Source organism: Saccopteryx leptura, chromosome 5, assembly GCF_036850995.1.
Source record: "Saccopteryx leptura isolate mSacLep1 chromosome 5, mSacLep1_pri_phased_curated, whole genome shotgun sequence".
NCBI classification, from domain to species: domain Eukaryota; kingdom Metazoa; phylum Chordata; class Mammalia; order Chiroptera; family Emballonuridae; genus Saccopteryx; species Saccopteryx leptura.
Window position 1 is genome coordinate 106,690,579 of NC_089507.1, and position 15,035 is coordinate 106,705,613.

A 15,035-nucleotide genomic window follows, 5' to 3' on the forward strand; every position below is an offset into this window, starting at 1 on the left:
TAAAAAGACAAGAGTAAAGCAACTTCTTTAATTGACACAAAAATATACAACTCAGGTTCATTACAATATGCCTATTATGACACTTTATAAAATATTGATGTTGACATTAAAATTCTAATGTCCCTAAATCTGTTTATATTGTTTTATAAAGATATTTTACATATATATGTAACAAATTAATATGAAAATATAATCACCCAATGCATAACAATAATTTCACTTTACAAAACACAGTAACATAAATTTAAGGAAACAAATTGGCAGTCCAGTGCTGGGTGAATATGGTGTGGCCACCAGACTTCTGATCAACACCATGAAGTTTCTAAGATCTCAGCATTCAGCAATGATGTCAATGAGGAGGCCAAAGAGACAACCCATTTTTTAAAGAAACTTTTTAGGATTTGAAATAAATTTATTGCCCAATGTTTCTGTGGGGACACCAATAATCCACCAGAACCAAAATTACATGGTTATAGACTTTGACCTGTCATCCACCTGCAGGCTCGTGGTCATCACCTGAGCCATGAGAGCAGCTGGAATAGTCTGAGTAGCAGTTCTGGCTCCAGAAGTTCCACTTGGGATGATGAGAGCCTGAAGGACCCCAATATGAGAAAAAGGATGTCATTTCGTTTTCTGAAAAGGTGGAAGAGGAAGACTTTGAGCGAGTCCAGTGCAACAGTGCAGTGAGCTTCTACTTTTAACAGTATGGGAGAGGGAGCACTTCCAGCAGCTTGGAGCCAGCACTCATTGACTTAAGGCCACCAGAACGTGCAGCTGGAGATCGTGAGGGCCTTCCAGATGTCACTGACTGAAGAAGCAGAGGATAGGTGAGAGAGAGTTGGCGATGTGCTGGGAAAATTATCCAAACCAGCCCCTTTAGTCAAGCCTGTACTGCTGTGCCACCGCAAGCTGACTTTCTACATCTCAGGGCTGATGAGGTTGCCAATAGCAGAAACACCAAGTTCCTGCTTCTAAGAAGATAGCTTTAGGAGTAAGTAGGTGAAGAAGTTGGATCTGGTTCAGCAGCCTCAGGGGACACAGGAGTGTGAGCCAGCCCTCAACTGCACTGCTGAGAGATGCTGGAAGCCAGCTGTCTCACAGAGAACCATGGAACCTAGGCTCCTCCAGGAACTCTCAGGACACCCACGACATCAAAACTATGTTTACAGTCATGCTGAAAGTTTACTGGTGATTTTCACTGTGCTAACATTCGACTGGTGCTATATAAACGAGGGTGTGTGAAGTTGCTGGCACCTTTGTGTGACACAAGTGGTGCCAACTGTACAGGCAATGACTGTCGGCCTCACCACTCTGAGCTCAATAAAAATAAATCCGTTTAACATAAGAATCTTCTTGATGAAATGTGAAAATGAACATCTGTATGACATCCAGGCTCTTGCATACATTTCTTTTTCCTAGTCTATATGACAAAATAGGAAGTTCACATAAGAACCCTGGCTGTACACTGAACTACATGAGGGCTGTCCCAAAGAAATTGTGCTGACAGTTTGATTTTCAAGCTGACCCAGCAGAACCCCACCCCCAAATGTCATTCTTATATAAAATAAAAACTAAAAGGCAAACTGAATACTGAAAGTTGGGCTTGGCCTGTGGTGGCACATTGGATAGACACTGACCTGGAACACTGAGGTCGCTGGTAGGAAACCCTGGGCTTGCCCAGTCAAGGCACATACGACAAGCAACAAGCAAGCAATGAACAAGTCAAGTGAAGCAACTATACATACCACTCTCCCCTAGTCTCTCCCTGTAAAATCAATAAATAAAATCTTAAAAAAAAAAAAAAGGAAAACAAAGTTGGGTATTTGGTAAAGATTTTCTCAAAAACAAAAAAGTAATTCTGCTGCTTTAAAGAAAATACCTACATGTTTGTTGCTGGTGATAAAATTCAAGTTTCCAAGCACATATTAGGTTTCTGGAAAAATTATTTCTGTCATATTATGACAGCTTTCTCAATACTTGAGATTTTCCTGATGGGATCACTGGTGGCTTTTTAAAAAAATGGTATCATAAAATGTGCTAAAATCTGATCCCTGGCCAGCTGGCTCAGTCAGACTGTCATCTGGAAACACCAAGGTTGCACGTTTGATCCCCGGTCAGCACACATATTGGGAGGGCACAACTAAGAGGAACAAATGAATGCTTCCTTCTCTCTACTCTCTCTGTCTCTCAAAGATCAATCCATAAAAAAAATTGTTTTAATGTGCAAAAAAAAAATTGGCATTTTTGTGATAAATTCAAATTTCTTATTAAAGAGAGACTAAGATAATTTAGTTGAATTTCATCAAAATTAATTCAAACTAGAATATCAGAATTACCGCCTGGATATGAAGAAATGCTGTGACCATCTTTCAGAGTCATTTTTAAATTATTCAACTAGAAATTTGATTAGCTTAGCTACTACTTGCACATTCAGACTATTTCCAAGTAGACGATAACGCTGTTTGACTGTTATATTCTCAGGAAACCCTAGAAAAGAGAAAGAAAAATTTATAATACAACCATTTGTAATAATAACTTCCAAAGATAAAAGGATATGTCCTTTAGTAAGAAGAGCACAGTGGTCTTTTACATAAATAAGTCCCTAAGGTCTCCAAGAAGTTCACTTAACAAGTAAGAATTTAGAGTCAAAATATTATGTAACAGTATGTTGCCTACACAATGGGTACTGTCACATCACATGACATATCATATTATGTGCAGTGCATATATATACACACACACACATAACAGCCACAGAATTCCTGGAAACCTGTATATTAGTGAACTTTAAGAAAATCAGTGGCTACTGTTATTTCACAGTTGTTGTATTTAGTAACAGGTTTATGAAGATACAATTAATATTTTATAAAATTCACCCTTTTAAAGTGTACAATTCAGTAGTTTGGGTATAGTCACAAGTTTTGCAAATATCTCCAGAATTTAATTCCAAGACATTTTAATCACCTGAAAAAGAAAGCCAGCCCACAGCTAGCTATCATCATACCCAAGGGTGAAAAGCTGAAAAGATCAGGAGGCCCTAGCAGGTTGGCTCAGCGGTAGAGCGTCAGCCTGGCGTGCGGGGGACCTGGGTTTGATTCCCGGCCAGGGCACATAGGAGAAGCGCCCATTTGCTTCTTCATGCCCCCCTCCCTCCTCTCTGTCTCTCTCTTCCCCTCCCGCAGCCAAGGCTCCATTGGAGCAAAGATGGCCCGGGCGCTGGGGATGGCTCCTTGGCATCTGCCCCAGGTGTTAGAGTGGCTCTGGTTGCAACAGAGCGACGCCCCGGAGGGGCAGAGCATCGCCCCCTGGTGGGCAGAGCATCGCCCCTGGTGGGTGTGCCGGGTGGATCCCGGTCGGGCGCATGCGGGAGTCTGTCTGACTGTCTCTCCCCGTTTCCAGCTTCAGAAAAATACCAAAAAAAAAAAAAAAAAAAAAAAGATCAGGAACCAGATGAGCTTCTGGCCACTTTTATTCAACATAGGATTAGATGTCCTCACCAGAATAATTAAGCAGGAAAAAGAAATAAAAGATACCCAAATTGGAAAAAAAGAAATAATGCTACTACTATCTGTAAATGATGTGATACTATATATAAAACCCTAACTACTCGACCAAAATACGGTTAGAATAAACAAATTCAGTAAAGTTGCAGTTTTAAAATCAATATACACAACTCTATTGTGTTTCTATACACTAATAATGAACTATCAAAGATGAAAATAAGAAAAAATGCAATTTACAACTGCATCAAAAAGAATAAAATATTAGAAAGAAGTTCAACCAAGGAGGTGAAAGACCTGTACATTAAAAATTATGAGACATTGATGAAAGAAATTGAAGAAGACAGAAATAAATGTAAAGATATTCTTTGCTCATGAATTGAAAGAACTAATATTGTTAAAATGTCCATACTACTCAAAGCAATCTAAACCTAATGAAATTCCCCTTGCTATTTTCAGAGAAATAGAACATACAATCCTAAAATTCATTTGAAACCACAAAAGACTCAAATAGCAAAACCAATTTTAAGAAAGAAGAACAAAGCTGGAAGCATCATGCTCCTTTATATCAAACTATATTAAGAACCTATAGTAATGAAAACCATATGGTATCAGTATAAAAACAGACTAGTTAACCATCAGAACAGAATAGAGCACCCAGAAATAAATCCATGCATATATAATCAATTAATTTTTGACAAAGAAGAAAAGAATATAAAATGGGGAAAGGATTTTTTTTCAATTACTGCTGTTGGAAAAACCAAACAACCACAGGCAAACGAATAAAATTAGACTATCTTACATTGTACACAAAAATTAACTGAAAATGGATTAAAGACTTGAATGTAAGACCTGAAACCATAAAACTCCTAGAAGAAAACATGGGTGGTAAGCCCCCTGACATCAGTCTTGCAGATGACTTTTTTATATATGACTCCAAAAGCAAAGGCAATAAAAGCAAAAATAAACAAGTAAGACTACAACTAAAAAGCTCTGCACAACAAAGGAAATCATCAACAAAACAAAAAGACAACCTACTGAATGGGAGAAAGTATTTTTAAATCAGATAACTGATGCCTGACCAGGTGGTGGCGCAGTGGATAGAGCGTTGGACTGGGATGCCAAGGACCCAGGTTCGAGACCCCGAGGTTGCCAGCTTGAGCGCGGGCCCATCTGGCTTGAGCAAAATAAAAAAATGCTCACCAGCTTGGACCCAAGGTTGCTGGCTCGAGCAAGGGGTTACTCGGTCTGCTGAGGGCCCACGGTCAAGGCACATATGAGAAAGCAATCAATGAACAACTAAGGTGTCACAACGAAAAACTGATGATTGATGCTTCTCATCTCTCTCCGTTCCTGTCTGTCCCTATCTATCCCTCTCTCTGACTCTCTGTCCCTGTAAAGAAAAATTAAATAAATAAATAAATCAGATAACTGATGAAGTATTACTATCCAAAATATGTAAAGAATTCATATAACTCAACAGCAAAAAAAAAAAAAAAAAATTCAATTAAAAAATTGGCAGAGAATCTGAATCAACATCTTTCCAAAGAAGACATACAGATGGCTAACAGGCTCATGAAAACAAGCATCATCACTAAGCATCAGGGAAACACAAATCAACACAACAGTGAGATATTATATCACACCTGTTAGAATGGCTACTATTAAAAGGAAACCAGAAAGTGTTGGTGAGGATGCTGAAAAAGGGAACTCTTGTCCACTGCTGATGGAATTGCAAAGTGGTTAAGCTACTGTGGAAAGAGTAAAAAACTTAAAATATATTACAGAACTACCAATATGATCCAGTAACTTTACTAGGCGTTTATCCTATAAAAACAAAGACACTAATTAGAAAAGATACATGCACTGCCATATATGTTTACTGCAGCATTTTTATGGTAGCCAAGATATGGAAATAACCTGTGTCCATCAATAAATGAATGGAAAAGAAAATGTCATATATACAGTATATACAATGGAATAATACTGAACCATAAAAAGAATGAAATTCTTCCATTTACAACAACATGGATGGAGAGGGAGGGATGAACTGAGTAGACAGAGAAAGACAAATACCATGTGATCTTACTCTTACGTGGAATCTAAAAAAAAAAAAAAAAAACCAAGCAAGAAACAAACAAAAAAAGCTCATAACTACAGAGAACAGACTGGTATTGGTGGTGTGTGGGGGGAGATGACGGGGCGGGGGGGACAAATGGGTGAAGGTGGTCAAAAGGTACAAAATTCCAGGTATAAAATAAGTTATGGAGATGTAATGTAGAGCCTGACCAGGCGGTGGTACAGTGGATAGAGTGCTGGACTGGGACACAGAGGACCCAGGTTCAAAACCGTGAGGTTGCTGGCTTGAGCACAGGCTTATCTGGTTTGAGCACAGTTTACCAGCTTGAACCCAATGTGACTGGCTTAAGCAAGGGTCACTCGCTCTGCTGTAGCTCCTCAGTCAAGGCACATATGAGAAAGCAATCAATGAGCAACTAAGGTGCCTCAATGAAGAACTGATGCTTCTCATTTCTCTCCCTTCCTGTCTGTCTGTCCCTCTCTCTGTCTCTGTTACAAAAAAAAAAAAAAAAAGATGTAATGACTATACATGATGACTATAGTTAACAATACTGTACTCCATATTTGAAAGTTGCTAAGAGGGTAGATCTTAAATGTCCTCATCACCAGAAATAAAAGACTGTAACTATGTATGGTGACAGATATTAACTAGACTTATTGTGGTAACCATTTCATTATCTAATCATTATTGTACACCTGAAACTGATACAGTATTATATGCCAATTATACCAGTAGTTTTCAACCTTTTTATACTTGGGACCAGTGAAAATAGGAGAATTATTCCAGGTTCTGCTAAGGCAGAAATCATCCTGAGCATAAAAGCATATTTGACTAAGATCACTGGGTCTAAAATCTTCATACATCAGGGTGGAAAATCTTTCACAGATCGGCACTAGATTTCTGGCAGAGGGGCCGCACACCGGTGTTGAGAAACACTGAATTACACTTCACTTCCTTAGAAGGCAGTAGGGAAAGAGGGTGGGGAGAGGTGGTGGAGGGTAGAAAGAAGATAGATGGTGATGGAGGGAGACTGGACTTGGGGTGGTGAACACACAACACAACATACAGATGATGTATTGTAGAACTGTGTACCTGAAACCTGTATTGTCAGCCCAATAAATTTAATAAATAATTTTTAAAATCCAGTACCCATTAGTAGTCACTCACCATTTCCCCTCCCTGTTCCTCAGCCAGTAATCTACTTTCTGTCTCTGGATTTTCTAATTCTGAACATTTCTTATAAATGGAGCCATACAATATGCTGCTTTTGTTTCTGGCATCTTTCACTTGGCATAATGTTTTCAAGGTTCATTTATGTTAGAGAATGTACCAATACTTCATTCTTCTTTATGGCCAAATAATATTCTATTCCGTTCATGCATTGATAGTTTAGGTTGTTTCTATTTTTTGAGTATTATGAATAATGATGTTATGAACATTATGTATAAGTTTTTGCATGGACATTTAAATTTAATTCTCTTGAATATACACCTAGGGGTGAAACTGCTGGGTCAACAAAAATTTTATGCCTAACATCTGAGAAATTTCCAGACCGATTTCCAAAGCACCTGTACCATTTGATATTCCCACAAGCAGTATATACAAGGGGTCTGATTTCTTCTGATTTCTCATCTTTCCAACACTGTTGTTGTCTTTTTGTGAAATGGTATCTATTGTGGTTTTGATTTACACTTTCCTCATAATTAATGATGTTGAACATCTTTTCATGTGCTTTTTGGCCATTTGTCTATTTTTTTCAGGAAAATATCTATTCAAATCTTTTACACATTTTTTTTTGAGAAAGAGGGAGAGAGATGAGAAGCATTAACTTGAGTTGCATCACTTTAGTTGTTCACTAATTGCTTCTCATACATGCCTTGACTGGGGGCTCTAGCCGAACCAGTGACCCCTTGCTTAGGCCAGTGACCTTGGGTTCAAAGCAGTGATTGTTTGAACTCATGCTCAAGCTGGTGACCCTGCACTCAAACTGGAGAACCTGTGCCTAAGCTGGAGACCTCAGTGTCCCAGGTAGATGCTCTATCCAAAGGTCAGGTGACTTTGCCCATTTTTAAATTTGATTACTTTTATTGTTGAGTTGTAAGAGTCCTTTATATATTCTGAATACAAGTTCCTCATACTTATTTTTTTATACTTTGCTTCCTCAAATTGACTTTCACATGGTGGACTTCTATTTGCTACATTCTTTTATGAAACAAAATGTCCCACAGATACTATATTCTGGAACAAAGCCTGTGAGTATCAATAGAAAAGACTGTCCATGCCTCAGGGTATACAGCATAATGTTAGTTACAAGGTTACAAATGCACATTTGTATCCTTTGGTATAGCAATCATATAAAAAAAACAAGTTAGATAATAAAATGAAGAAATTAAGATCATTAAGAATAGCAAATTTTAGGATAAAGTTGCTTTATCGACACATGACATTATAATTACCACAATAAAATAAGTGATTGCCATAATAAACCTATGTCTGCAATTGCATAATCATAAAATTGCTATTATAAATATGTCTTAAGCAAGTATATTAGTCATCTCAAAAATCAGTAAGTTCAAAGTAGCCACAGGTATAAATATATCTACAAACAGACTTCTAAAATATTGTAAGGATGATCTTTTGCAATATTAAAATTACATCAGAAGGAAAAAAACATTTGAAAATAAGTGAAATATGTCAAAATTATATATGTGTGTATTTTATATGTAAACATAGATGTTAAAATCTAAACTAGCTTATGAAAAAATTACATAATTTTTTTAAAGGTGGCTTTTTAAAAAACTTATGTACATTTCAAAAAAAAATACTAATAATCCTCATAAAAAATACATAGAATTCATGAGGTAAAATGGCAGCTTTCATTTACTAAGTATAGGTTAGTGCTCCTCTCTTCCAAAGCCTGCTCTCTCACAAACACACACCACTAGTCACAAAGGGAGCAGGACAAATGGACGGAAAAATCAATGCATATCCATCATTGCCAGTGGACAGGCCCAAACAATGCCCATTTGGACCTAGAGTCAATAATGTCAAAAGCATACATGAAGGACAATTCTGTCAGAGCGCTGCTCAGTAGTGACATTGGGGCAAGATCTATACAAATAGGTCACATATTTTAAAAGAAGAATAAGCAATGAAAAAGGCTTTCTTATATATATTATACATATTTTCAGAGAGCTATAAAAAATCCTATTCTACCCATCTGAAAATTTTAGATGAGAAAAGATATTATGAAGGCTATAAAAACAAAGACATATTTATGGTTTACAAAATAAAAGCTGACACTTAAATTTTATATTACGTGTCAGTGTGATATATAAACATTCTACATATACTAAATTACTTAACTGTCACAACAACCATATGAATTTGGTGCTGCAATTATCCCCATTGTACAGAAGTGTAAACTAAGACAGAGAGTGTGTAAGGTAGAGCTGGGATTCAAACTCAAGTCCATCTGACTCCAGGGTCCATGCTATGCTAAGTTTCAATACTGTGAAAGTGATGACTACTATTTGAAAAAGCACTCAAATAAAACTTAGGAATTAGTTGTTATTAGATAGTGAATCTCTTTTCTCTCTTTAGTACTACTGAAAGTACCTAATTGCTCATTCTAAAGAAAAGAAACAAAAAACCCAATAAGGAAAGCATACTGGGAATTAAATTCTTGAGTTTAATTCTCAGTTCTTTGTTTGTTTTATGATGTTCTCATTCACTTTGTGACATAAACTAAGACAAGGAAAATCTGTGTTTTTCTTAAATAACACTCCCCAGGATATCTGTCACCAAATAAGATCACCAAGAAAAAAGGCAGAGTACAAAATAAACTTGGTTGCCATGACCACACTCAGAGACCAATTACTCGACAGTTAAATTATATTAACAGTTTGCAGTGTAAAAAAGGATGTAGTCTAAAACTTTATCTGTAAGTCCATTATTTCGAATTTAAAACATGATCCATTTAGTCCATTATGTGCTTCAAGAACAGTACTGTATTACCATTACAACAACATTGGATTTAGCAGTTTGGCTTTTCTGCTTTCAAACCCCAGTCAGTTAGCAAAAACGCATCCCTCCTTGTGTAGCCCTGGAAGCATGTTAAGGAGACGTGTCTTCCCCCTCTCACAAGCCAGGTACTAGGAACACACCTAACCCAGCTTAACACAGAGCATCATCCACGCAGGGGAGAGCCCAGGAGCCAAGGAAGTGGGATCAGGAAATGGACAGGGTTGCTCTAAGAAGCACAGGCAGTGTGTTCCATCTCCTAATAGCAACCACCCCTGGAATTCCTGAATTGCAAGTTAAGTTAGGACTTGCATGGGTAAGTTTTTTCATAAAAAAGACAATTCAACCCACACAATCTAGTGTTGGGTTGCTGGAATAGGATCTCTGGAAGCAAAATAATCTGGGGAAAGCTTTTCTGTTAGCATTCATCCGTGGGGAGAGGTGAGCACGTGCTGCTTTGGCCCTCTGTCCCTGAACATCGCACAGGACCATTTCTGCAGTAAAGGGAGGGAGAATCATGTCTGAAGGGACTGGACTGAGGCAGGTTATAAATACATGTGAAAAAATGACGGAAGAAAAATGTCAATAATTGTATAATTAGGAAAGAAAAAAGGTTTCTTACGTCCGTCTGAGCAAGGATTTCTTCATAAAATACACATTTGAATCCCTAATGGATTTTGGGACCTTCTAAGTGAAAGCTGAGGTCTGTGTTTATCCCACATACCAAACTCTGGGGGAAATCCGAGGAGATTTGCTATTTCTTTAGGTGTGAAATATCGAAGTTTAAGCATTAACAATTTTGTTATCTTTTCTTCTTGTGACAAATTGGTAAGGGATTTGTAGATATCCTCAATCTGTAAAAAAAAAAAAATCCAAGGTAACTGATCAAGTAGAATGTAATTAGATTTAAGATCAGATCATCTATTATGAGACAGTTCAAAACCGATGCACAGTCTGCTGTATCACACGGCCACACAGGGCAAATGTCTCTTCAATAAACGATATATTTGTCTCATTGGTGGAGAGGTAGTTTGAGAATGAACAAAAGCTTAATATTCAATAGATCAGGATACTTGCAGTGTATCTGTCATTTTCTGATCCCTCAAAAATTAAATCATAAAAATATAAACAATAAATGACAATATAACATAAAAGAGTACAAGGAAAGATACAAAAGGGAAATGATCTAGCAATACAGTAAATTTTACAACACTTAACAAGTATATCATTAAAATGTTTACTGTTTATGATCAATTTTATCAAATGTTTTTCTTAAAATGATAAAATATATTTAGTAAATATGATTACTCAAATACAGACCTTCATTTGCCTCTGATAGGATTTTTACCATGGGTAAATTTTATTAATAGTAAGAATTCAAATCAGTATAAAAGGCCCTGGCCAGATGTCTCAATAGATAGAACATCGGCCCAGCATATGACGTCCTGGGTTTGAATCCCAGTCAGAGCACACAGGAGAAGCGACCATCTGCTTCTCTCTCCCTTCCTGTTCCCGTTCTCTCCCTCTTCTCTTCCTCTTCCCCTCCTGCACCAGTGGCTCAATTGTCGGGCAGCAGCCCAGGCACTGAGGATGGCTGGGTTGGTCCCAGGGCATCACCCTCAGGTGATAAAAAAAAAGCTCGGTTGACTCAATCATCAGCCTCAGATGAGAGTTGCTGGGTGGATCCCAGTCGGTGCACATGTGAGAGTTTGTCTCACTGTCTCTTTTCCTCTCAAAAAAAAAAAAAATCAGTATAAAAGAAGATAATGTGACTTCATTTCAAACTTATTCAAATTATAAAACTTGCAATATAGCAAACTTATATTCAACTATGATACCATAAAGAATTTATAATTGAAGTATTAATAAAATGTTGCTAAAACATAGATTTCTTTCCCTAAAAATCAATTTTATAGCATGTGCTCCAAAGGAAGTCTCCAATATTAAGATATTTGGTGCATAATTTTAGAGAAATTAACAATTATACAGTGCATGTCAATTTACTATTTGTGGAATAAAAATACAAAAGAATTAAAAGAAATAAAAACATAAAATATTCTTTGTACATAAACTTATGCAACAAAAAAATTTTCTATAGTAAAGAATTCCTATATTCATTCCCAATGGAACAGGTAAAATCATTTTGACATTCTCAAATTGTAAGCATTAAACGTAATTTAGTTGTAAAGCATGCATATACCTGCACATCCTCTGCAGTCTGTAAAACAGATCCTGTCCCTTCGATGTACCTTCCATAGCTGAAAAATTAACACAAACATACAGCATCTGAGGTATTTGCTAATGCAAAATGTCTTAAATACATGTAGTTCCTGAATAAATTAATCAATCTACATAATTATATCCTTCTGAATTTCTGAATAGCATCACATAAATATTCTTGGTAACTGAAAAATTACTGGGTGACGAATATTAGATCATTTTATTTAAACTTCTCAGACACTAAACTTGGGGTCGTTTTTTGAGTTGTTTAGATACCATTTTGAATTATGTATTATCAATTGTCATTTTTTTATATTGTCACTTTTTAAAAGTTCATCACTAGTAAGTATGTACTTGGTACAACTTTATACCCAAATAGTATTCAATATTTGCATCCCTTCTACTTTAAACCAGGTAGGTGAATATAAATTGCTGCTCTTATTTTAAAAACACCAGAATCATTATTTCTTCTCATGAACACAAGACCCTGTTCTTCAGTACCATGAAAAACACGGGCCCACTGAATGTGCATTTGCCTGTGACTATAGCATAGTACATTTTTATTCTTTCCATACAATAGTGAGACCACTACAAGGTATTAATGATATTTCTTCCCTTTAGATCATTGCCAAGCTGGCTATTCAACATATTATTATTATTATTTTTCTTAATAGATCAATTTAAAATATAAATTAAAGAAAGAAAGTCACACTGGGGAAATACTGTTTTTAAATTGTTTTCTCATATGTCATTATACATGTATATATATATTATCTACACTAAAATAGACTTTTACAGTAAGGCTTCTTTTATATCATCTTTATAATTACAAAAACATTTCAAGGCTTTTTTTTAATTACAAAATTGATGTCTTATTTTATTGAAATCCAAACAAATCTATTGGACTTGGAAATAGACAACAGCTGAGTGAAGTCATTTAAGGTAATGAAAAGCAATAAATCCATTGTCCTGGAAGTACAGGGGCAAAGCTTGATAAAATCAGAATAAATCTGGTATGATTACATCAGGAGCATCGGGTCTTATACAAGACAGCCAGCTAGCTAGTAGGTAAAAAGAGAAGGCTTGAAGTTGCAAACCATACAACAACTTATCAAATGAAATCAAATGGCATGAACAAAGCAAAGTCAAAAATCTTTTACAAAACTTTCTGGAAAGATCTAATTTCCCCCTTATTTCTAGGTTTTAAAAAATTGATGAAAAATATAATAACATTCAAGAAATAACCCAAAGGTAACCGGTAAAAGAAACTAATATACCCATACCATAAGAATAGAAAAGTTCTCTATGTACTTATATACAATGATACCTAATTTATATTGTGAAATAAGAAAGATACGTAATAATGGCTATAATGTATCACCACTTAAAGGAGGGGTAAAAATATACATGTATATTCAAATACACTGTCACACATAATACCTCTGTAAAGATCAGACAGTACACTGAAATCACTGGCTGGCTGTACAGAGGGAAACTGAATGGTCAAGAGACAGAGTGGATGGAGTCTTATAATCGTAGGACCATTTGCGTTTTAAACCATAAAATATATTACTTATTTAAACAACTGGGTAAAACTTAAAAATGTCCTCCAACATGTGTCAGATGATTCAATTGTATATTTTGGTACTGAAATTTAATTTCTTCTTATACAGTGTGTCTGTAAAGTCATGGTGCACTTTTGACCAGTCACAGGAAAGCAACAAAAGACGATAGAAATGTGAAATCTGCACTAAATAAAAGGAAAACTCTCCCAGTTTCATACCTATTCAGTGCAGTTCGATGTGGGCTCATGTACAGATTTTTTAGGGCTCCTTAGGTAGCTATCCCGTATAGCCTCTACAGACCCGTCACTGACTGATGGCCTACCAGAACGGGGTTTCTCCACCAAACTGCCAGTTTCCTTCAACTGCTTATCCCACTGAATACTGTTATTCCTATGTGGTGGCGCTTTGTTATAAACACACCGATATTCACGTTGCACCTTGGTCACGGATTCAAATTTAGCGAGCCACAGAACACACTGAACTTTCCTCTGTACCGTCCATATCTCGACTGGCATGGCCATGGGCTGCTCCGCTGTATACACGGTGTTACGTCATCTGCGCATGCGCACATGCTGCCACATCATCCTACAGAAACTGGGAGGGTTTTCCTTTTATTTGGTCACATTTCTATCATCTTTTGTTGCTTTCCTGTGACTGGTCGAAAGTGCACCATGACCTTATGGACACACTGTATATTGATCTATGAGAGTGAACGTAAATTTTTGAGGTCTGATGTGCCATAAAAAGAAAGGTGCTAAAAAATTAGCAATTCACCATCTCTAGAAACCGTGCTTCCACCACAGGTAATTAAGCTCTTTCAGTCACCAAACAAATGGCACCATCTTTCATGAGCACTTTCGTGGGCTGTGCATAGTGTTCCGCCAGAAGGAATTTTCACTCATGCATTCTATTGGAACATGCAAGCCAGGACTTAAGGGTCCCCAAAAAATCATTCTAGCAGAAACATTTTATAAAATGCTCCTTGTTTTGAGAAAACTAAAAGAAACACTAAGTATAAAAACCTGGTTATTTGGATATACCACGAATAGAGTCTCTTTAAAACCTACCCTTTTGTAAAACACATGGATCTTCTGCAAGTGGGCTTAACAATGTCTAACAAAAGAGCATATCGCAGCAATGACTTTGGTGGTAAAAAGTACTGATTCATGTCAATATCATCTTCAAGAAAATCTTTTAGCATTTGCACAGAGAGATCACTGTCCTGTTGATGTTTCCGGTCAATTTCTTCTGCAGTTTCAAGCTTATAAAGAATGGCTTCTTTTCCAGAACATTGTCTGCTGCTATCAAAGCAAATATTTGGTTCAATTTTCTTTCCTTCACTTTTATTTTCTGCATCTACTGCATGTTTTTGAGAATGTTCAAATTCAATTTGGGGAAATTCCATCAGTACCTGGCATTAAGCAAAAATACAGAAATTGTGCAAAGCTTTATTAAAAGTAAAATTAATAACATACAGTCAACAATATGCAAAAAATCTCTTTTAACCTTTATGAATTTGTCATTAAAAAGATAAAAACTGTGGTTTACTTGTATTCATTCACGTTATTACAAGTCATTCTTCATACAGCCATAGTGTCATCAGGCTGCAGATGATTTATTTCATGGAGTTATTGCTTTCTGTATTTA

At 36.5% G+C, this 15,035-nt stretch overlaps 1 protein-coding gene across 3 annotated transcripts in view; it reads right to left on the bottom strand.

Annotated features, from left to right (window-relative positions):
• The window catches only part of TRDMT1 (tRNA aspartic acid methyltransferase 1), a 58,004-nt gene continuing 42,969 nt past the window's right edge, over nt 1–15,035 (bottom strand). For 2 of the 3 annotated variants that reach the window (XM_066385611.1, XM_066385610.1), the window contains 4 exons: nt 14,456–14,799; nt 11,804–11,861; nt 10,328–10,457; nt 1–2,487 (listed from right to left, as the gene is read on the bottom strand). In XM_066385611.1, the coding sequence (XP_066241708.1) occupies nt 2,387–2,487; nt 10,328–10,457; nt 11,804–11,861; nt 14,456–14,799 (633 nt within the window). In that variant the 3' untranslated portion in view covers nt 1–2,386. The remainder of the gene's footprint in view (nt 2,488–10,327; nt 10,458–11,803; nt 11,862–14,455; nt 14,800–15,035) is intronic. The other variant, XR_010751593.1, reaches the window with a different exon arrangement.